General features: G+C 45.8%; 1 protein-coding gene across 4 annotated transcripts in view; it reads left to right on the top strand.

Annotated features, from left to right (window-relative positions):
* LOC143766212 (uncharacterized) overlaps positions 1 to 23,877 on the top strand; it is a 687,372-nt gene that overhangs the window by 638,850 nt on the left and 24,645 nt on the right. Inside the window, exons 2-5 of one of the 4 annotated variants that reach the window (XM_077253708.1) lie at positions 10,405 to 10,554; positions 10,684 to 10,863; positions 10,946 to 11,069; positions 11,153 to 11,250. The exons of the other annotated variants lie outside the window; for them this stretch is intronic. Coding sequence (XP_077109823.1) covers positions 10,405 to 10,554; positions 10,684 to 10,863; positions 10,946 to 11,069; positions 11,153 to 11,250 — 552 coding nt within the window. The remainder of the gene's footprint in view (positions 1 to 10,404; positions 10,555 to 10,683; positions 10,864 to 10,945; positions 11,070 to 11,152; positions 11,251 to 23,877) is intronic. 4 annotated transcript variants of the gene reach the window in all.

Below are 23,877 nucleotides of genomic sequence, written 5' to 3'. Positions count from 1 at the left end.
CACCGCCGGGCCTCCAGGGGGAGCTAAGGGTTCTATTTACTAGGCCACTCTCCACACACTGGTAAAACTGGGGGTCAGGCAGGAAGTTAGACAGAAAGCTGACTGGGTTGGAACCAGGCAACACCTTGTGGCAGAGGGTGTTGCGGGAGAAGATTCGGTAGGGTCCCTGTCAGGGGTGGGATCCTGACAGGGGCTTGGCAACTTGAGCGAACGTAAAGGGACCGTGCCTGCACAGTATAGCGGCGGTGCCCGAGAAGGGATTGGAAGCGAGATAGATTGTGCTGAGTGAGAAACGAGATCAAAGCAACAAGGAGAATACCAGTAGGGGTCGTGCTGTAAGACCGAGGCAACATCCTACTGAGGCGCAAACAACCGGTGGCCGGAACGCCGAAGGAAGTATTTCTACAGACAGCTTCAGGCAATACTTCGAACCTACGGCAGGACAGTCAGTTTCAGGCGGGCTGTCTCACCTAAATCACCTATGCAGTCTTGGGGGGCAACTTGTGGAGAGGGGCGACTCTAGGGTCCCGGAAGAGCTCCGAGCCTACCCGTCAAACGGGTGCCGTCCTGACCGCAACATCAGGGAGGGACGGAAGATTAGCAGAAGATCAGAAGATCATCTAATCGAGTTGTGAGGGAACTTAAGAAACAGACACAACAGTTGTGGGGACTTTCCGTAAGCACAGCAGGGAGGGACCGCAACACATATCGCTAGAAGGAAGGCACAGATTTCCACCTGTTAAGAGAACTCTGTAGGTGCCATTGGACCGGCCGGACTTGCGCAGCCTGGTTATCTGGATTCCGGACTGAGGACCCAGAGATCTTCAGTAAAAAGGTAAAGCGACTGCAACCTGGTGTCCTCGTTATTTGCTGCACCGCACCACTGCATAACATCATCTACCACCACTATTCATCTACTGTACGTCACCTTCCCACCAGCAGGGTCACGGACCGGGCCTAGCCACCGTGACAACCCCAGAGCAGAGACTCTAGAAGCCCGGTACCGGGTACCCCTCGGCCCTGCGGCGGGGTGGGGGCGCTGCACAATCACAGAGGGGTACAAAATATAATTCGCCGAGCGACCTCCTAGAAGATTCTGCCTAACCCAAACCCTGTCTCCAGTAATCCATCAAAGACTTTTCAAAGACATACAAGAGCTGATGGAGGTACGGGCCATAACCCAGGTACCTCACTCCCAAAGATTCCAGGGTCATTACTCAAGCCTATTCACCATAAAAAAAAACAGAAGGAGAATATCGAAAAATAATAAACTTGAAGCCGCTAATCGGTGAGTGACCTATAAGCGATTCAAAATAGAATCTCTAAAATCAGTCATAACTCTGATACTAATAGTCCCTTATTGGCCCAAGAGGAGCTGGTTCTCTTTACTGAGATGGATGGTGTTGGAGGATCCAATTCTACTACCAGCAAGACCGGATCTACTAATCCAGGGCCCTCTAGTTCATCAGAAATGTTACAATTGTCAGTTTGGATCCTGAGACGGAGATCTTGAGAACAAAGGGTCTGTCGGAACTAGTCATATCTACTATGCAAAAGAGTAGGAAACCAGTAACCTCCACAATATATCAGAAGGTCTGGAAGAAGTTTTGTTCACAGACTAAAGTACCTGTGTTCGTCACTCGGGGTCCAGATATCCTTCAGATTCTAGACTTTTTTCAGGCTGGCTTTGACAAAGAACTAAACCGAAAAATGCCCTCCTGGCCAGCAAAGGGCTAACCTCTATGCCATAATGCATAAACCTATAAACAATGTGCTAAGTTGCAAGATGGAAAGGACGCTAATGAATAACAAAAGAGCAACCAAGCAGAAAGAGGTACCAAAACTAGAATAAATTTTATTTAAGTGTCAAATACACAAAAGAGCAATAATTATACATGGACAAAAACAGTGAGAGGAAAGGAAACATGCCAATGAATGCCAGCAGCCAACAAGATGTAGGAGGGTGGCTGGGGAAGGACACAACAAGTCCAGGTGATCTGGACACACCACTGCCGGAAAACCGCCCAAAGGAAAAAACAATTTAAAATGACCAATGATGCTAAGCATAAGTACTGAATCTGCACACTGTAAGAAGCATCTCCTAAACAGATAAAGTGAGTGCTAAGAATAGTAAATAGATCCGAGAAGCAGTTCCGGCAGGTCAAATACCATCAGAACCTGTGCAGATTCAAGGTAGGGCAAGTAATTATATTCAGCGCCAAACCACCAGTCCTAGGCATAGAATATATATACTGGGCAAATAGCCAAAATGTTACCTTGCGACATGGCGGGCACCGGATTCCGGCGTGGTGTGGACAGGAGAGGGCCTCGACGCACGTTTCGCCGAGCAGGCTTCGTCAGGAGGCGTGGCTAAATATTGGAGGGGTTGGACAATATATACAAGCAGATTATAATATAGTGGCCAATCGGCGCGCATCCATCATGATGCGGTTACGCCCGGCCGCCGGATGCAGCGGCGCACCACGGGGTATGGGCGGGAGGACAAACGTCATCACCGCCCATCCCCGCGGCAACGCCGCAAACATCCGGCCAAGCCGGGCGCACCACAGCGCATGCGTGGAGCGCGCACAGGCCTGGAAAATGAGCAGCGGTGATAGAATGGCACCCGATGGACAGAGCGCACGACGTGTATCCGTGGTGGCGCGGAAGCCCCCGGACGGCGTGTGCGCACGCGCGGCACGGAGCTCGGGCGGACGTCATATCCGCCCGTCTCCCCGGCAACGCTGCAAACACACAGACCGACCGGGTAAACACCGCACCAACACAGGACACACAGCAAAGATACGGACGCCGTACCGGTACTGCGGAGGAGTAGGACTGCACTGGTCAGTGGTATCAAATCCTGGAATGCTCCTAAATGAATAGAAATATTATTCCCAAACAGGGAACCCCTGAGTAAGATAAATGACCTATATTTGAATTGCTATAGGTACGGTAGAAAACACAGCAAAACAAATAATAACAACATATAATAAAGAAAGGGAAGAAAAAAAGGGGCATTCAAAAAAATATATAGAGATATATACATGTGGCCATAACATGCTACGATTAGTAACCACCCATATATAGTAACGGTTATCCAAAACAAGTTGATATATATTGGGACAGCATATAGCAAAAAAGGGAAGGCATACAAAAATGTGTAGATGTACACCCGAAAACAGTTAATAACCACCCATATTGGATAACAACTGCCCAAAGACAATATTTGAATTTTTTGTGTATACGTAAGCCCAAATAAGGGCACATGCCATAAATTGAACAACTAGACGTAACAATCTAAAATAGTATACAAAACTATTGATGTTAAATAAGGTGTAGTGTTACTATAAGAAATAAATAGCACATATAATACCACAAAAACAGCGATATCAAAAAGTGAACAGTCCATCCAGAAAAAATACAAAAAAAATAATGTAAACTGGAAGAACTCCGCAGGAAGATGTTGACAGGTCGTAATTCAATGAATGGTAGCGACTTCAAGATCCAGTAGACGCGGCAATAGTCCATATAGTAAAGTCCATCAAAGGATCCCATGGCCAAAGGTATGACATAGTAAAGGACAAAGAGAGAACCTGGATAAAAAGTGAGATAAAAGAACATGCTACATAATTAAAACAAGTGCTATACACAGATGGCTAAAACACCAAGACCATAAATAAGATAACAACCCAACATAAAAAATAAAAAACAGACTGGATTCATAAGAAAGACCTGAAACTGATGGCCTCATTGAGGCCTATGGGTGAAAGTGTGTTCAAATTAACCATCCAACGGGTCTCTTTTTGAAGGAGTTTTTTCTTCAAATTACCGCCGCGGATCCCCATATACACATGGTCAATACCGCGGAAGGTCAAACCCTTAGGGTTACTATTGTGGACATCAAGAAAATGTCTCGGGATGGATTTTAACTGGAGCGGCTCTGAGCAAGTGGCTGAATTTTTAATGTCCCTGATATGCTCCTGCACACGAACCTTAAATGCCCTCGTCGTCATGCCAATATAGATGCGATCGCAGGGGCATTTGGCGTAATAAACGATCGCCTCTGTATTGCAGGTGATATGGTGCACGATCTTATACGTAGTGTCGCCAGAAGAATCAGTGAAATCCTTAGTTCTCAAAATATATTTACAAGCAGAACAGCTACCACATGGGAAGCATCCCCAGGGGGGACCCTTGGAATTAACACCAAATTGGCCAAAGGGGGTGCTCCTAGGAGGGACATAATGACTTCTGCAAAGGGTATCGCGTAGCGTGCGTGATCTTCGCCACGTAATTAATGGATATGGAGTCAATTGTCCCAACAGGTCCTTATCCGTTAGGAGGACCGACCAATGCTTCTTAAAAATTTCACTGATTTTTGACCAATTCGAATTGAATTGGGTAATAAAGCGTGGTGCTGAAGCGTTATTGTCTGGAGGCCTCCTGGGCTGTCCCGCCAAAAGCGAGGGTCTGTCTGAATGGAGGGCACGCGAATACCCTCGCTGGATGTCACTCCGTCTAAAACCCCTATCCCTGAACCGGCGTGTCAGTTCCCCCGCCTGTCTAAGAAAAGCACCCTCGCTGGAACAGATTCTGCGGGCACGCAGAAACTGACCAATGGGTATAGAGCTTTTAAGTTTGGGCGGGTGGGACGAGGAAAAATGCAGAAGCGCATTGGTGGCCGTGCTCTTGCGGAAGACATCAGTGGCTACCGAACCATCAGACTGTCTGGAAATCGCCAAGTCCAAAAAATCGATGGAAGTTTGGCTATACTTCCAGGTCAGCCTGATATTGAATGCATTGATGTTGAGATGGTTCAAAAAAGTGTCCAATTGCGACGTGGAGCCCTGCCAAATGAAGAAAATATCGTCGATGTACCGTAGCCACGAGATGACGGAGCTGTGACCGGGTGTGTCAAGGACCACATCCCTCTCCCACAGCCCCAGGAACAGGTTGGCATACGAGGGCGCACAAGACGCCCCCATAGCCGTGCCCTGGAGCTGTAGGAAGGGGCGGTCCTTGAACACAAAAAAATTATGAGTCAAAATGAACTCCAAAAGTTCCAAAATAAAATTAATAAGTTCCGGTCCAAGGTTAGTCATATCGAGAAAGAACTTTGCAGCCCGCATCCCGTGGCCATGGCCTATCGACGTATACAAGGACTCCACGTCGCAGGTGACCAGCCACATGTCGTCCTCAAGAGCAAGGCCATCAAGCCTCCTCAACACATCAGTGGTATCCTTCACAAATGAAGGAAGGGTCTCCACGCATTTCTTCAAATAAAAATCAATGAATTGGCATGAAGGCTCACAAAGACCCCCCATGCCCGAGACAATGGGTCTGCCAGGTGGGCATGAGGGGTCCTTGTGAACCTTGGGCAACAAATAAAAAGTGGGAACAATGGGAAAATCAGGGAGGAGGGCATCACCCATCTTGCGAGTGATAGCTGAGCATTCCACACCTGCATCAAGAAGAGATTTGAGATTCTGTTGAAAACCCAATAGAGGTATATGCTCAAGTTTTTTATAATGCTCAGGTCTCAAAAGCTGTCGAAAAGCCTCAGCCTCATAGAGTGTAGCCGGCCAAATGACAACATTGCCACCCTTGTCTGCCTGCTTAATCACAACATCTTTCATGTTACTTAACTCCTTAACAGCCCTTCTCAAAAGGGGGGATAGGTTGTCATGACCAAATTCTCTACTCAGTTGGTCAAACTCTTTGCCCACCAACTTAACAAAGATTTCTACTGGAGGGCAGGCAGACAAGGGCGGGAAGGTCAAAGACCGCCGATGCAGATGTGTGGGGACAAGGGAGGAGGCAGTGCAAGCGTTCTCCGCCTCTAAGGCCTCCAGGTCACTCAGGACCTGAAGGTCAGTGGGAGACAGTGAAGGATCTATCTTGGAAGCAAAATGTTTTTTAAGAATTAACTTTCTCGCAAAAAGTTGTAAATCTTTAGTCAAGGTGAACCTATCGGAGCCCTCCACCGGTGAAAAGGACAGGCCCCTAGATAACACCTCTAATTGTGATGTACTCAAGATGTGTTGTGATAAGTTGATTACCTTCAAAACCTCCTGGCTTTCTTGTCTCTCATATTGTAATGATGTTTTTTCTTTTTGATAGTAGGAGTGGACGGTTGCATGGGACGGGGTACTTCCCCCAAACCGCCATCTTTGTCTAAAAAAGAGTCTCCACATGCTCCCTCAGAGGTGGTAGATAAACTAGAGATGGAATATGACCTGGGATGTTTTTTAGGGAATTTCTGATGCCACCGAAATACTCGATTATTTTGGTAATCTTCCAGATCCCGTAAATATTTCTTCGTTTTGATGCTCTGTATTTCCACCTCCCACTTGGAGAGCTCCTCCTCGAGGGTTAAGTCAAATTTTTTGCAATCCTCGTTGGAGATGGCACCCTGAATTTGTTCCCGTGTGGTCTCGATTTCCTTCTCAAGGTTTTCAAGAGACCTCTTATCCGCTCCCACCAAGAGTTCCAGAAGAGTCCTTGAACACCTGGTGAGAGTTTCCTCCCACCTGGCCGTGAAGGTGGAATCCTCCACGCCCAAGGTAGGAAAGATTTGAACACGTAAACCTCTGGGGACGATATCTTTCTGCAAATAATGCTCTAAAGCCGCCTTGTTCCACCACACTTTGGTTCTCTTTTTTAAGAGATCTCTAATTTTCAGTTTCAGGTCTTTAATATCATGTGTGTCCTTGTCAATTGGCCGTTTCTCACCAAACACCGTCCCGAGTTGTGTAACCCAGGATTTGTCACGCTTTTTGTAGTCCATAAAGCCTGTAAGGGAATCTGTAGATACAAGAAGGTTAAACCAAACAACTAAACCGAAAAATGCCCTCCTGGCCAGCAAAGGGCTAACCTCTATGCCATAATGCATAAACCTATAAACAATGTGCTAAGTTGCAAGATGGAAAGGACGCTAATGAATAACAAAAGAGCAACCAAGCAGAAAGAGGTACCAAAACTAGAATAAATTTTATTTAAGTGTCAAATACACAAAAGAGCAATAATTATACATGGACAAAAACAGTGAGAGGAAAGGAAACATGCCAATGAATGCCAGCAGCCAACAAGATGTAGGAGGGTGGCTGGGGAAGGACACAACAAGTCCAGGTGATCTGGACACACCACTGCCGGAAAACCGCCCAAAGGAAAAAACAATTTAAAATGACCAATGATGCTAAGCATAAGTACTGAATCTGCACACTGTAAGAAGCATCTCCTAAACAGATAAAGTGAGTGCTAAGAATAGTAAATAGATCCGAGAAGCAGTTCCGGCAGGTCAAATACCATCAGAACCTGTGCAGATTCAAGGTAGGGCAAGTAATTATATTCAGCGCCAAACCACCAGTCCTAGGCATAGAATATATATACTGGGCAAATAGCCAAAATGTTACCTTGCGACATGGCGGGCACCGGATTCCGGCGTGGTGTGGACAGGAGAGGGCCTCGACGCACGTTTCGCCGAGCAGGCTTCGTCAGGAGGCGTGGCTAAATATTGGAGGGGTTGGACAATATATACAAGCAGATTATAATATAGTGGCCAATCGGCGCGCATCCATCATGATGCGGTTACGCCCGGCCGCCGGATGCAGCGGCGCACCACGGGGTATGGGCGGGAGGACAAACGTCATCACCGCCCATCCCCGCGGCAACGCCGCAAACATCGCAAAATAGAATCTCTAAAATCAGTCATAACTCTGATACTAATAGTCCCTTATTGGCCCAAGAGGAGCTGGTTCTCTTTACTGAGATGGATGGTGTTGGAGGATCCAATTCTACTACCAGCAAGACCGGATCTACTAATCCAGGGCCCTCTAGTTCATCAGAAATGTTACAATTGTCAGTTTGGATCCTGAGACGGAGATCTTGAGAACAAAGGGTCTGTCGGAACTAGTCATATCTACTATGCAAAAGAGTAGGAAACCAGTAACCTCCACAATATATCAGAAGGTCTGGAAGAAGTTTTGTTCACAGACTAAAGTACCTGTGTTCGTCACTCGGGGTCCAGATATCCTTCAGATTCTAGACTTTTTTCAGGCTGGCTTTGACAAAGGGCTGAGGCCTAGTACGTTAAAAGTATAGATTTCAGCCCTAAGTTCCTTTTTTGACTTTCCACTAGCCAATCATCTCTGGTTGGGGAGGTTCATAAAAGCCACACAGCGTATTAGGCCCACAATTCGTAGCTCAGTACCCCCCTGGAATCTCAGTTTGGTTTTGAATGAACTACGCAGGGAGCCATATGAGCCACTAGACCAGGCACTCCTAAGGTCAGTAACGTTCAAGGCAGTTTTTCTTGTGGCAATAACTTCTACAAGACGCATAGGGGAGATTCAAGCCCTTTCCATAAGAGACCCATATTTAAAAATACAGGAGGACTGTATCGTCTTAAGGTTAGAACCTGCCTTTCTTCCCAAAGTAGTTTCTGACTTCCATAGGAATCAGGAGATAGTATTACCTACTTTCTGTCAGAACTACAGCAACGAGAAAGAACGCTCTCTTCACCTTTAGGATGTTAAAAGGACTGTTCTTCAATACTTAAAACTCACAGAGAGCTGGAAAGGGGACTCTAACCTCTTCGTCCAGATGGCAGGGAAGAACAAAGGGAAGAAGGCTTCAAAAGCTACTTTAGCCAGATGGTTAAAATCAACTTTGTGCAGCATATGTCTCAGCAGGAAAGTCTCCTCCCAAAAACCTCAGGGCTCACTCGCTGAGAGCAATTTTAGTGTCATGGGCAGAAAGTTTGGGAGCTTCCATGGAACAAATCTGAAGGGCCGCAGCTTGGTCTAAATTAAATACGTTTTGTAAACATTACAAATTAGATGTTATGGCAAATCAGCAAACAGCCTTTGGGAGAAAAGTCCTTCAGGCAGTAATCCCATCCTAGTAAGAGTTATTTGGTATTTCTCCTGGTGGTGCTGTCATGAGGGACATCCTGGAAAGTAGGAATTAGTCCTACTGGTAATGGTGTTTCCAGGAGTCCATGACAGCACCACTTACACAGGTTGGACAAAATAATGGAAACACCTGGAAACATCAACAAGAGTTAGTTTAATATGGTGTAGGTCCACCTTTTGCAGCACTTACAGCCTCAGTTCTCCGAGGTATGGATTCATACAAGGTGTGAATTGTTTCCAAAGGAATTTTAGCCCATTCTGCAGTTAAAACACCCTCCAGTTCTTTGAGTGACGATGGCGGCGGAAATCGACGTCTAACTTGAATCTCTAAAATCGACCATAAATGCTCTCTAATGTTGAGGTCTGGGGATTGTAGGGCCAGGTAAGATGCTCAACTTCATTAGAATATTCCTCGTGCCATACTTTAACGATTCTAGCTGTATGAATTGGTGCATTATCATCCTGAAAGATGGCGTTTCCCTCCGGGAACAGTGCTTGAACCATTGTATGCACTTGGTCGCCCAAAATGCCTAAATAATCTCGGCTGTTAATTCTTACATGAAGGGATATCATTGGCCCGGCGGATCTCCATGAAATAGCACCCCAGATCATCTCAGAACCTCCACCATGTTTTACGGTTGGGAGAAGGCAGTCTGGATGGAATGCTTCTTTCGGCTGTCTCAAAACGTACACTCGGCCGGAGGTCGGAAATAGGGTAAACGATGATTCGTCTGAGAATATCACATGTTTCCACTGCTCGAGGGATGAATTCTGGAGGTTTCTACACCGCTCTAAATGCTTGGAAACATTTGTCATTGAGAGCAGCGGTATTCTAATTGCAGCTCTTCCGTGGAATCCAGATTTGTGCAGCTCCTGATGAACAGTTTTCGTGGAAACTGGGTTCTGTAGGTGTTCATTGAGCTCAGCAGGGATTTTCGGAGCCGTGGTCTTGCGATCCTCTCTCACAATTCGCTTTAGAGTCCGACAGTCTCTCTCAGTCAACTTTGACTTTCGGCCGGACCTGTGCTTTGCTGTGGACGTTTTTCCTTCTCTTTCAAACACAGTCGTTACTTTGGAGACATTACCTCTTGACACACCAAGCATTCGGGCACTTTGTGTTACACTAGCGCCTGCCATACGAGTACCAACAATTTGGCCTCTTTGAAAATCCGAGAGGTCTGCCTTTGGTATCAGGTTCTCATCAATGTTCTTACAATTATGCAAAACAAACAGTTCATTTACATACACATATCACATAACACAAATAATCAACTACAAAACATTACCTTATGTCACGGTTTGCATGTGTATCACATGTTCGAAGATTATGATGCCAAAACGTTAGGTGTTTCCATTATTTTGTCCAACCCCTGTATATCCCCTCCCTTGGATTTCCTGTCTGATATTGATGAAAACATTTATCTACAATAATTGTGTTATTTCACATGATACTTTATGATGTTACATTGGCCTTCTTCTTCCCATTCAGATTCCTACAATATTGGATCCTCTCAGTGGAGATCTTCTATATAAGAGGATTTTTCAGATTTACTCATCAAGGATAAATGTGGACAGAGACAAGATGGCGGAGAGGATTTTGCACCTCACCCTAGAGATCCTCTTGCGGCTTACTGGAGAGGTGAGAGATTCTGATGACGTCACATTACATCATTCTTATCTATGGGAATAACAGATGGACAGAACCGGAGAGGTGAGGTCTCTGGAAATGTCTGTAGTGAGATTTATTAATGTGTCTCTCCATAACCAGGATTACACAGTAGTAAAAAAGACCTCCAGTGTGCGCTGTCAGGCCCCTGTGTCTGAAGAATTGGGAAGAACCCTGAGCACAGTCTCGGGTTCTCCCCCTCACCCCCTGATACATGAGGATATCAATGACCAGAAGATCCTAGAACTCACCTACAAGATGATTGAGCTGCTGACTGGAGAGGTGACACTGCTGGGAATGCTGGGACATTATACAGTAACACTATGAAGGGATCAGGGGATGACAGTATCATTGTATGTGTCAGGTTCCTATAAGGTGTCAGGACATCGCCGTCTATTTCTCCATGGAGGAGTGGGAGTATTTAGAAGGACACAAAGATCTGTACAAGGACATCATGATGGAGGTTCCCCAGCCCCTCCCATCACCAGGTAATAGACAGGTCTAAATAGACACGGCCTATAATTATCTGTATGTAAAGAATGAATTCAGTCCCTGTATTTGTTTCCGTCAGTTCTATCCAGTAAAAGGACAACACCAGAGAGATGTCCCCGTCCTCTTCTCCTACAGGACTGTAAACAAGAAAATCCCACTGTTCCTCAGGATCATCAGGTAGATGGAGAGAAGGTGTCATGAGATCTCCCCTATGATGTGTAGACGGCTGCGAAAGTCTTGTGCTCAGTCTTGTTTTATCCACCACTTTTATATGTGTTATACTTTTGGAGATGACAGTATTAGAACTGATCATAGATCACAGCACTTGTTTGTGGTAGTGCTGTCCTTAAAAAAGCACTTTTTACTCTGCACCTGTGTCAGGGGGAGTACTGTGAGAAACTGGTTGGTTGGAGCTTGCCACACTTGTAAGATTAGCATCCATGGGAGACAAAAACCGGTGGGTGCCACGTCTCCAGCTGGTGCAGCACAGCGACAATAGAAGGAAAAAAGAGGGAGAGCGACACTTCCAGCAGCTCAATAAAACAAGGATTTTATTTAGCAAGCCACAAAAAAAGACAAATGGTTAAAAAACTGGCGCGTTTCTGGCGTTCAGGACACCCTTAGGGCTCATTTCCACATGCGAGTCACACGTCCGTATGTCGCATGTGGAAACCAAGCTGTGGAGCCAGCACTCAGGAGCGGAGCGTGCGGCCGCATAGGAACACATGGAGCTGCACAGCTCCGCTCCTGAGTGCCGGCACCAGAGCTTGGTTTCCACATGCGAGATACGGACGTGTGACTCGCATGTGGAAATGAGCCCTTAATCATAGTAATTACTACTATGTTTAAGGGCATCCTGAATGCCAGGACCGTGTCAGTTTTTTTAACCCTGTTTGTCTTTTTTATGGCTTGCTAAATAAAATCCTTGTTTTATTGAGCTGCTGGTAGTGCCGCTCTCCCTCTTTTTTTCCTAATATTGTGCCAAAAAACCTCAGTGTGTATTGTGCACCTGTGTTTGTGGGAGTACTATGCACCAGTGTCTGTTAGAGTACTCTGCCAAAAAGCCTGTGTATGTACTCTGCACCCGTCTCTGCCATAAGAGGCTGGTAGTCGTGGGAGAATGCCTCATCTTCCAATCTTTTGAAAATTGTCCAAACATTTTTTCTGAGGCCAAGTGAAATTCTTGCTTTTTTACCTTGTTGTTTCATGTTGGCTCATATGAGTACTATATGCTGAAAAAAGAGTGTTCCATTTGGTCATATATGACATGGTCCACAACGTGCTGGATTCTTTGCCAGATCCCAGACTGTTTCTGGTCATTTGTAGACAGAAATTTCCAAAAGAAGGCAAAATTAACTTATCTAATGACAATTTGCAATAAGCGGTAGTAGTAGGAGAGGGCCTATGTTCCAAATTGTTTTAAATCCAATTCACAATCGTTTTAAAATTATCCCAATTTTTTTTTATGAGGCCATGTCAAGTTCTTGCTTTTTACCATCATGTTCTGTTTCTCATTGTCTCATATGACTATCATCTGATGGAAATAAGTGTTTTGTCTGGTCACATAAATTTCTTCCACAGTCAGCAACATGATGGCTTCTTTCCATGCATTCATTGACCGATTCAAACTGTTTATGGCCATCTGTAGACAGAAATTCCCAAAAGAAGGCAAAATTATCTGATTTAAATGACCATTCACAGTTTCTCTGTACCATCCTTGGGTGAAGGCCTCATGTTCCAATCTTTTTCCAATCACAATCACAATCTTTTAAAATTTGTCCCACTTTTTTTGAGGCCAAGTCAAGTTTTTGCTCTGTCCCATCTGGTTGTATTTCTAGTCAAATGTCAATATCATCTGATGGAAATTAATTGAGATGAGCGAACTCAAACTGTAAAGTTTGGTGTTTGTACTGTGTCCAGTGCTGAACTACGAACACAAACTTTTCCTGAAAGTCCTTTGTTTTGTTGATGTTCGGATGCTGAATAAAGTATTGGCATGGTTGTAATCGGCCGACGCACCACGTGACCTGGCCTGTGGCATCGCCATTCTGCTTTGATTAGCGTAGGGACAGGACACAGCTTGAGGGAGGCAGTATTAGATTGTGTGTACGCTGCACCCGTCTTTGTGAAAGTACTCTGCCTAAAAGCCTGTGTGAATGTACTCATCAAAACAGCCTCTGGGAGTGTATTCTGCAAAACAGCCTGTGTTTTTGTTTTTTTTATTTCAAATTGGAGAGGCCCCAAAACATTGGGAATGGCAAATAAAATGAACAAACTGCAGTGGAGTATAACAATGGGTGGATGCAGCTGGTATACTTCTCTTTTCATCCAAAGGTACGAACAAGTCTTGTGGGATCCACACCTGGTTAATTTTAATAAATATAAACTTTCCCACATTGGCTGTGGATGCCCCTATCTGTGATCACATCCCCTGCTGTGCAAAACATTTGTTCCTACAGTACACTTTCCGCAGTTCAGGCCAGCACCTCCAGGGCGTAAAGGGCAAGCTAAGGCCATGTGTCCAATTTGGAGACCAAAAAGTCCTACAGTACATGGAGACACATACTTTTCCACCATGTTGTGGCTTGCTGAGGAAGGTTTTTCACATTTTGTCACGTCTAACCCTCCTTTCGAGGAGGTGAAGGTGCCCCAGCTGTGTTGGGGAGTTCTTCCTCCTCCTTTGTCTTGTTCTTCCAAAGAACTACCAGTGTGTGCTGGTATTCCTACATTTTCCAATCCCACTTCAGTTCCGAAAGTAAGGATTCTACTTTATCCTTGTAGTGGGGATCTAGCAAGGTAGGCACCCAGTAATTATCACTGATAACAATCCGGGCAACCTTGCGGTTGTTGAGCAGGCACAGCATGTATTGGCTTATGTGTGCCTGGCTGCCCAGATGCAATGACAAGCTGTCTTCGGTGGGAGGCCGTGATGACCATGAGCTGCCTGCACTTTCTGCAGCAGCTCTGACATCTTGGGGTATTTTTTTAGGAAGCTCTGCACCACCAAATTCAGCACATGCACCAAGCAAGGGATGTGTGTCAAATTGGCTAGGCCCAATGCTGCTATGAGATTTAGCCTGTCATCGCACACCACCAGGTCGAGCTTGAGGTTTATCGGTAGCAACCACTCACCAAGTTGGTGGTGCAGGTGTTACACTCACTGGATGAGGAAGTGGTGGAGAAAGCAGAGTAGTAGGAGGAAACAACATGGACAGATAAACATCCTGCAATACTCGGTGGTGAAAACACACCCACAGAAACCACATGGATCCCACACACGAAGTGTGCAGGTGTAAACAGATAGTTACCTTTACCCATGTATGTATAAGAGGACAGTAACGTATACTCCGAGGAATTAATACCAAGCAAAAAAGAGGAGTTCTATACGAAATTTAAAATGATTATTTTATTACCATAACTTGTAAAAAAGACATAAATAGTCCAAAGTTTTATTTTTTTACAAAAATTACAATCAAGGAAGAAAAGGAGACCCTAGTACAAAAAACATCCGAGTCACAGGCAAAGGAAGTAAGGAATACCATGGTATGAGTATAAACATAAGCAAGCACCCATACTGGGACATAGAGATGTGGTCTAGGTAATTAATTTAACTGTACCGATGTCCAAGTGGACATGCATCCACCACATACATAGAAAGCGCCAGTTATGGTGCAGCTATAACACAAATGCATTACAAAGTTCCTTACCCATGGTAAAAGTAGTTGTTGCCTGGGACTCCGAATACCCCCTAACGCGCGTTTCGCATTGCTTTCTCAAAGATTTCTATTAGGTTTGGCGTTAAGTTCTGGTCAAGTTCTGATGCCTGAACCGAATTTTGAATTACGGTTCGGCCATCCTGACCATCCACGGGTCCGCTCTTCTCTAATCATACATCTGGAAATAACATGGACATATTTGTTGTCCCTGTAATCATAACAACCCGCATAAAACAGTGATCAGATTATTTACGGGGATCGGTAAATGGCGTGTTATTCTTTCTCTATTAAACCTATTAAAAATTAATAAAAATGTAACGCTGAAGCCGTGTTCACACATACTGTACATGCTATGTTTTTTCAACTGCGTTTTTTTCTTGCACGTTTTCTGCAGATGCCTGCAGCACACGACACAATAATCTTCGGTGATTATTGTGTTTGCTGCGTTTCTTTTATGCGTGTTCCTCCTTATTGATTCATTTTTGGTGCAGGTGCGTTTTTCTTTCATGCTCTACATATAAGCCTAATAAGGAAAAAACACCAAAACCAAAGAGTTTAGCACCATCTTTAGACCACAGGGGGCACAGTTTTCATGAAATCACATCCACTTTGTATGAATATTTAAGCCATATTCACATGTAATTTAAACGCTGTATATTTTCTGCTGCTTTTGCAGTGCCCCAGTGTCCTGGTCCTTGCAGTAATATCATTCTCCTCTAGGGGGGAGTGATGTTACGTTTGGAGGCAAAGAAGGACAACTGCATCCAGGTATCACAAACATGCAACACATTTCACACTCCATGCCACCAAGGGGAACTCTGCTATTTATTAGGTCACACTTAGGTAAAACTGGTAGCCTGGAGAGGAAGTGAGTTAGTTGCTGGCTGAGCTCTGCTCAGGTAGTTGGTCCCTGACAGGGGTGGGATCCTGTCAGAGATCGAGGAAGGAAGACACGGAGCTGTGCCTGCCCTAAGTGCGGCAGCTCCTAGAAAGAGACACTGAAGGAGAACTGTATTGCAGATAGGGTGAAAAGAAGTCGTAACAAAGGAGCGGATTCCAGGAGGGGTTCAGCCCTACACAGGCTGCCTCCTCCTGAGGCGCAGGATCCCGGTAGCCGGAACACCGAGGGAGCAACGATCCTTTATGCCTTGCTCCAGAGACCGGCAGGACAGCTAATTTCATGTTACTTGTCCGCCCCTACACCCAGGAGGCAAGGTGGCACCCCTTAGAGGCTAGGGCATGATAGTCCCTGTAAAACGCCTCAAGCCACCGGTCATACGGGTTTGTCCTATATATCTGGGGGACAGAGAGAGAGACATAACCTCTACAACATCTGTGAGGACCTTATGAGAAGCTTAGCAGTAAGGGACTACAACACCACGGCGCTAGAGGAAGGTTACTGATTTCCACCTGGACAAGGGAACTGTGGACTTGCCTCCAAACCGGCCGGACTCTGCCTACCCTGTGGTCTGGTGCTCTGGACTGTGGATGCTGAAGCCACCAGTAAAGGTAAAGAGACTGCAACCTTGTGTCCTCATTCTTCCCTGCGCCTCTCACCATACACCATCTACACACTGGGAAGCCCTGGGGATACACTTCACCTGTGGGAAGGTATACCATCTAGCTGCCATAACATCACCCCAGCAGACCCCTTAAAGCAGCGTCGGTCACCCTGACCGAATACCACAGGTGGCGTCACGAACACTTCCCCTTTAAAGACCTTTCCCTTCTACATGGACGTCCCTAGGGCTACGGACCGGGTCAGCCACCGTGACATCCCCCTGTGAACCGAAGGACCCGGTACCGAGTACCCCGCTGCCCTTGGGGGTGCTCCAAATCTTTAACAGAAGTTCTGCTGTATTTAACTGTCCAAGCAAAGTGTATGCGATTTCATGAAAATTGCGCACCATGTGGTCTAAAGATACTGCTGAACTGTGTTTTCAGAGTTTTGTTGGTTTTTTTTTTCTCTCTATGTGGAGCCAAAAAAACTTGAGTTTCTTTTTTCTCAGTCAGCTATGACAGCACCACAGAGAGAGGGGATCTGCCCTTCAGGGACAGGAAACCTACAGGATAAAAGGGCGGTACCTCTCCCCCGCATCAGTTTGGTTTCTTGTCCCTGACAGGAGACCTATTCGGTGTCAGTACCTGAACATCCGAAGATCGATGCAGGATTCCGGAGCCGGCCAGTCCGGGTTCTGGCAGCGAGGAGGCCCCTGCCATGGCTGGTGCGGTGTCCAAAGCCACCGCCGCTGGAACCGATGGGTCTGCAGGTTGAGCGGGGGGAAGCATGGCCGCCTCTCCAGATGGGAGACAGGGGCTTCCGGGTTCCGGACAATACGCACGAGGATTTGCTGAGGTGTTCCAAGATAGACGCCGCATCGGAACTAGCAAGGACTTCCGGTTTTCGGGGCGGGTGCGCTGGGTGCACCAAGATGGCCCCGGATCCAGAAAGAGGCATTTCAGGGTCCCTATGCACGCGCATGCACAGTAGAGTAAAAAAAAGAAAGAAAAAGCTTCCCCAGCGATGCAGCCACAGGGGGGAGGGAATGGTAATAGGCGCCAAACTTGAAAAGAGCGGTGAATTGTGGAGCTCCCTGCTGCATGCCATCCCAGGTAATAACCATGGAGGACTGCGACCAGCAGCTCCACCCGCAGCAGTCGCAGCAGCAACAGCAGCGCTACCACCAGCGACAGAAATCGGAGGTATAGATGAAATGGTCTTCTGCTGAAAATCGGAGTACTAGGTCCAGTAGTCACTCCACACAACGTAGCAAGAACTCCAGCGTGGTGAACCAGTTACCATCTCCAGAACCCATGCTCCAGGATCCTACTCCTCCCCCGGAACCGGTACTCGCGGCTGCGTCAGATTGGTGAGTGATCTTTGTGAAAGTTCACTGTTGTAATTGGGGTCCCCTCTTCTCTGTTTATTTTAGGCAAGGAAAAGAGCGGTGAAAGCAAAACACAGAACCTGCCCCTTGTGCGAAAAGGCCCTACCGCAGTCCTGTGATAAATAGCTTTGCGACTCCTGTATAGGATGAGTTCTCTGTGAGGAAACCCCAAACTTTACCTCTGAATTAAGATTTGTGATCAAGTCGGAGGTAGAGACTGTGTTCAAGTCCCTTAAAGGAGAGGAGAAGGCCAAAAGTAAGGAATCTATAGTTTATTCCCACCCCAATTCCTCTAGTTCCGAGAGTAGGGACTCAGATATACGGGACTCTTCCTTCTCTTCCTCAGATGGTGAAAGTGGGGGCTGTCATTGTTTTTCCCTAGACGAAGTAGATGCACTTGTGAAGGCAGTGAGATCTACTATGGGAGTGTTGGATCCTCGCCCTGACAAAACGGTCCAGGACATAATGTTTGGGGGGTTAGGCCAAAAACGGCGGAAAGTTTTTCCCCTTAATGAGAACATCCAAGCCTTAATTAAAAAGGAGTGGGAAAAAACAGACAGAAAAAACTTGTCGGTACCCTCCCTTAAGAGGAAATATCCCTTTGAGGAGGAGGCTTCCACTTCCTTGGATAAATCCCCTAAGCTTGATGTTGCGGTGGCTAAGGCCTCAAAAAAATTTGCACTCCCCTTTGAGGACATGGGAACTCTGAAGGATCCCCTTGATAAAAGAGCTGACGCCTTCCTTAAAGGGGCCTGGGAATTAGCAGGGGGAAGTTTGAGACCAGCCATAGTGGCTATATGTACTTCTAGATCCATAATGATATGGGTCGACAACTTAGAAAAGCAAATGCAGGATGGGGTACCTAGAAATAAGGTGTTAGAATCCATCCCTATGATAATAGGAGCAGCGGCTTTTTTGGCAGGTTCATCGGCTGACTCAGTCAAACTCACATCTAAGTCCGCAGCCCTTTCAAATGCAGCCCGTAGAACACTGTGGCTAAAGAGTTGGCCGGATGACTTACAAACTAAGCTAAAACTTTGCTCAATCCCATGTGAAAGCAAATTTCTCTTTGGGGAGGTCCTGGATGATATCTTTCAAAAAGCAGGAGATAAGAAGAAAGGTTTCCCTAATTTGGCCCTGCCATTAATAAAACGGTCCTTTTGGAATAGGAAATTTTTCCGGAGGAGACCCCCGAGGTAGCAGAACAGATGGGACGAAGGGAAGAGGAGAGACAGGGGTTTCCATTTCAGTAATAATAACAATAATAATAATAATAATAATTTTTATTTATATAGCGCCAACATATTCCGCAGCACTTTACAATTAAGCGGGGACATGTACAAACAATAAATTCAATACAGGTTAAGACAATTTAAACAGTGACATTAGGAGTGAGGTCCCTGCTCGCAAGCTTACAATCTACAAGGAAAAGGGGGGACACAATAGGTAAAAAGTGCTTGTTATTTCAGGTCTGGCAATTATAATACATAGGGATTTTCATACAAAGCTGCATGATCCGGTCATCAGCCCGTGTGTTTAAGTGCAATAGTCAAGTATCAAGTGCAGTTATCGTGTGCATGGAGGGTGTGGAGACAGATGAATAGTAGGGTGCAGATTCAGAGTAATATTTGGAAGGAGGGAACAGGGCAAAGTTGGTTTACTGAGTAGTTGGTGTGGTAGGCTTGTTTGAATAGATGGGTTTTTAAAGCTCGCTTGAATAGGTCGGGGCTAGGTATCAGTCTGATCGTCTGGGGAAGTGCATTCCAGAGAGCTGGCGCAGCACGAGAGAAGTCTTGGAGACGGAGGTGTGAGGTTCGGATTATGGGGGATGCTAGTCTTAGGTCGTTTGTAGAACGGAGGGCACGTGTAGGGCGATAGACAGAGATGAGAGAGGAGATATAAGGCGGTGCAGAACTGTGGAGAGCTTTGTGGGTGAGAGAGATGAGTTTATACTGGACCCTGTAGCGAATGGGTAGCCAGTGTAATGACTGGCACAAGATGGAGGCATCAGTGAAGCGGCTGGACAGAAATATGACTCTGGCTGCAGCATTCAAGATGGATTGGAGAGGAGAAAGTTTGGTAAGAGGGAGACCGATTAGAAGAGAGTTGCAGTAGTCCAGACGAGAATGAATAAGAGCGACAGTAAGAGTCTTAGCAGTTTCAACGGTGAGAAAAGGTCGGATTCTGGAGATGTTTTTAAGATGCAGGTGACAAGAGCGAGTGAGTGATCGGATATAGAGAGTAAAGGAAAGTTCGGAGTCAAATATGACCCCAAGACAGCGGGCATGCTGCTTGGGAGTTATGGTTGAACCCTCCAGGGTAATTTCGATGTTGGGTAGAGTGAGGTTAGTAGAAGGGAGAAACACAAGAAGTTCCGTTTTGGAGAGATTTAGTTTCAGGTAGAGGGAGGACATGATGTTAGAGACAGCAGACAGACAATCCTTGGTATTTTGAATTAGGGTAGGGGTGATGACAGGGGAAGAAGTGTATAATTGGGTGTCATCAGCATAGAGATGATACTGGAACCCAAATCTGCTGATTGTTTGTCCAATAGGGGCCGTGTAAAGAGAGAAGAGGAGGGGGCCTAGGACTGAGCCCTGTGGAACCCCGATAGTAAGGGGACGAGGAGAGGAAGAGGAGCCGGCAAAAGATACAGTAATTCCTCACGGATAAAAAGACCCCTAAGTGACAGCTCCCCCCAGGGTGGGAGGAAGACTAGCTCAGTTCCTCTCGGCCTGGGAAAAAATTTCAAACAGCCCCTGGATATTAAACTTGATCGAATCGGGGCTTCAGATAGACTTTATTTCCCTACCTCCCCAAAACTATGTGGTACCTCCCCTGAGGTCCTCCCCCCCAACAACAAGAAGCCCTAGAACAAGAAATAATAAAACTTATAGTCAAAGCCGTCATCCAGGAAGTCCCCCCTCTGGAAAGAGGGAAGGGATTGTATTCCCGGTTATTTCTAGTTCCAAAGCCAGATGGATCCTTCCGAACAATAATAAACTTACGGAAGTTAAACAGTTATGTAAAAAAACAGAAATTCAAAATGGAGTCAATAAAATAAACTATCAAAAATCTGTTCCAAACTGTTTTATGGTAGTACTGGATATCAGCGACGCGTATTATCACGTCCCCATTTACAAGAACTCTCAAAAATTCCCCAAACTAGCGGTGTCCATGAAAGGAGAAATAAGAGAATACCAATAAAGAGCCCTTCCCTTCGGCATATCAATCGCACCCCGCATATTTACCAAACTAATAGCGGAAATTATGGCTCATCTGAGAGAAAAAGACATCTTGATAGTTCCATACTTGGACGATTTTTTGATTGTGAGCAACTCGACCCAGCACTGCAAACAACAGTACGACAGAGTGATAAATACCCTAAGAAATTTAGGCTGGCTTATAAACCTGCAGGGTTCAGGAATTTTTGGGTCTGACATTGGACTCTACAAAGCAAGAGTGCCGCCTCTCAGATCAGAAAAAGCAAAAGATAATATGTCTTGTATCAAAAGCTTTCTTAAACCCATCCATGACTTTAAGAAGGGCGATGTCACTACTGGGGTCCCTTTCTGCCTGTCTACCAGCAGTTCAGTGGACACAACTTCACACGAGATCTCCAGTGGGACATTTTGAAAAACCAGGTTACACTAAGGGGTCAGCCACTACGCATTCCCTAGTTTGGTGGATGAATTCCAACAACCTATCAAAAGGGATTCCCTGGGTAATAGAAGTATCTCGGATAGTTACCACAGACGCAAGGGGTGGGAAGCTCACCGGGGCAACAAAGTTACTCAAGGGATTTGGACAGGTCAGGAACATGAGGCATCCTCAAATCAAAAAGAACTCTGGGCAGTGGGCCGTGCCTTATTAACTTTCCAACACAGCCTATGGGGCCATCATGTTCGAGTATTTTCAGACAATCTGGTGGTGGTAGCCTACCTAAACCACCAGGGAAACCAGATGTCGAACCCTAATGGGTGGCACTTCCAAAATGTTCAACTTGGTAGAAAACAATTTTCTATCCCTTTCTGCGCTGCATATTCGAGGAGTAGAGAATCAGAAGGCAGACTTCCTGAGCCGTACCCAATTAAAACAGGGTGAGTGGACATTAAATCAGTCCATTTTCAATCAGATCGTAGAACTATGCGGGACTCCTGTACTAGACCTGTTGGCCAATATAGACAACCGGAAAGTGAAAGTCTTTTGTTCTCTAGATCCAAGGGGGAACCCTCAGGCTTTAGATGCTTTCATGATCCCTTGGACACAGAGTCTAGCATATGCCTTTCCCTCAACTATCCTCATCCCAACAGTTCTGCGGAAAGTCAGGGAGGACAGGTCAAGGCTCATTTTAATAGCCCCCTTCTGCCCCAAAAGAACCTGGTTCTCCTGGTTGAGGATGCTATTGGTCACCGATCCTTGGGTTCTTCCGGATCTTCCGGACCTTCTATCTCAGGGACCGGTGTTCCACCTTCATTCAGAGAATCTTCACCGAACAGCGTGGAATTTGAAAGGACGCTGCTGAAAGGAAGAGGTTTTTCGGATAAATTAGTCTTCACGCTAATGAAAAGTAGGAAAATGGTGACCACTAAAATCTATGGCAAGACCTGGAAAAAATTTCTCTCCACCTCCGGGGTTAAATTACAGGATGGGGTCCCAATTATTGAGATCTTAGAATAACTACAGAAGGGTCTAGAACTGGGCCTCTCAGTAAGTACCTTAAAGGTACAGGTAGCGGCGCTAGGAGCTTTGTACAATGGAAATATAGCTGGCAATCCTTGGGTAACACGATTTATTCGAGCCGCTGCAAGGTCTAGACCATTAACTATTCAAAAGACTACCGCCCCGGGACTTGAATCTAGTCTTATAAGCTTTAATAGATTCCCCGTTTGAACCTATAGAGTTAATACCCCTTAAAACCTTATCACTTAAAACTGCCCTTCTGATAGCCCTAACATCTGCCCGGAGAATAGGGGATCTCCAAGCCCTGTCTGCGAGTCCTCCCTTCACAAAAATCCTGGACGATAGAGTTATCCTAAAACCTGACTCTGCCTACCTACCAAAAGTAGCATCCAGATTCCATAGATCCCAAGAGATAATCCTTCTGTCCAGACCCTAAGAATAAGAAAGAAGAAAAATTCCACACATTAGATGTGAGAAGGTGTCTGGTTCAGCACCTAGATTCCAGCCAGAGGTATAGGAAGGAAGGTCTCTCTTTGTCTGCTTTCAGGGACCCAGGAAAGGACTCAAAGCCTCCAAGGGTACTATAGCACGTTGGATAACAGATGCGATAGCCTTGTCATACTCATCTACCGGGAACTTAGTTCCAGAGGGACTGAAAGCTCATTCCACAAGGGCTATGCCGACCTCCTGGGCCGAAAGGTCAGAGGTATCAATAGATCAAATCTGTAAAGCGGCCACCTGGTCATCACCTTCAACCTTTTTCAGACACTACTGTCTAGACCTAGCCTCTTCATCTGACTTAACCTTCGGAAGAAGGGTTCTGCAGGCTGTGGTCCCTCCCTAAGCAATAATCTCTGCTAGTCTCTCTGTGGTGCTGTCATGAGGGACTGAGAAAAGCACAGTTACTTACCGATAATGGTATTTCTCAGAGCCCATGACATCACCCGCTTATTCCCCCCTCATCACGTGTGCGGTGAGCACATTCTATTGTATGAAGTGTGTTTTTTATACAGACACGGTGTGTACCTGTTAAGCAATACGATAAAAGTGTATTTTTTGTTGTCACTAACCTGCAGGACGTCCGATGCTCTGTAAACCAACTGATGCGGGGGAGAGGTACTGCCCTTTTATACTGTAGGTTTCCTGTCCCTGAAGGGCGGATCACCTCTCTGTGGTGCTGTCATGGGCTCTGAGAAATACCGTTATTGGTAAGTAACTATGCTTTTTGACGTGCAGAATCAACAGTTTTCGCTACTGTAAAAGAAACACGCTATAAACAAGGCTTCACATCTGCACCAAAAAACGCCTCAAATAAGGGGGAAAAGGCATAAAAAATGCAACAATAATGACAGAAGAATGTTAGTGTAGTTTGGTGTAGATCCTGCAGAAAACATAGTATTACTGCAAATTGTGAACACAGCCTTACAGACACCGTAAAGCCAGATGCAAAAAAGTTCTGGCTGCTACAAAAATGAAGGAACAAAAGTCACAGAAGACTTTATTCCAGTCCTGGATAA

This window comes from Ranitomeya variabilis, chromosome 4 (assembly GCF_051348905.1).
Source record: "Ranitomeya variabilis isolate aRanVar5 chromosome 4, aRanVar5.hap1, whole genome shotgun sequence".
Classification (NCBI taxonomy): domain Eukaryota; kingdom Metazoa; phylum Chordata; class Amphibia; order Anura; family Dendrobatidae; genus Ranitomeya; species Ranitomeya variabilis.
Note: the sequence above shows the minus strand (reverse complement) of the source record. Positions and strands in the feature narration are given on the sequence as shown.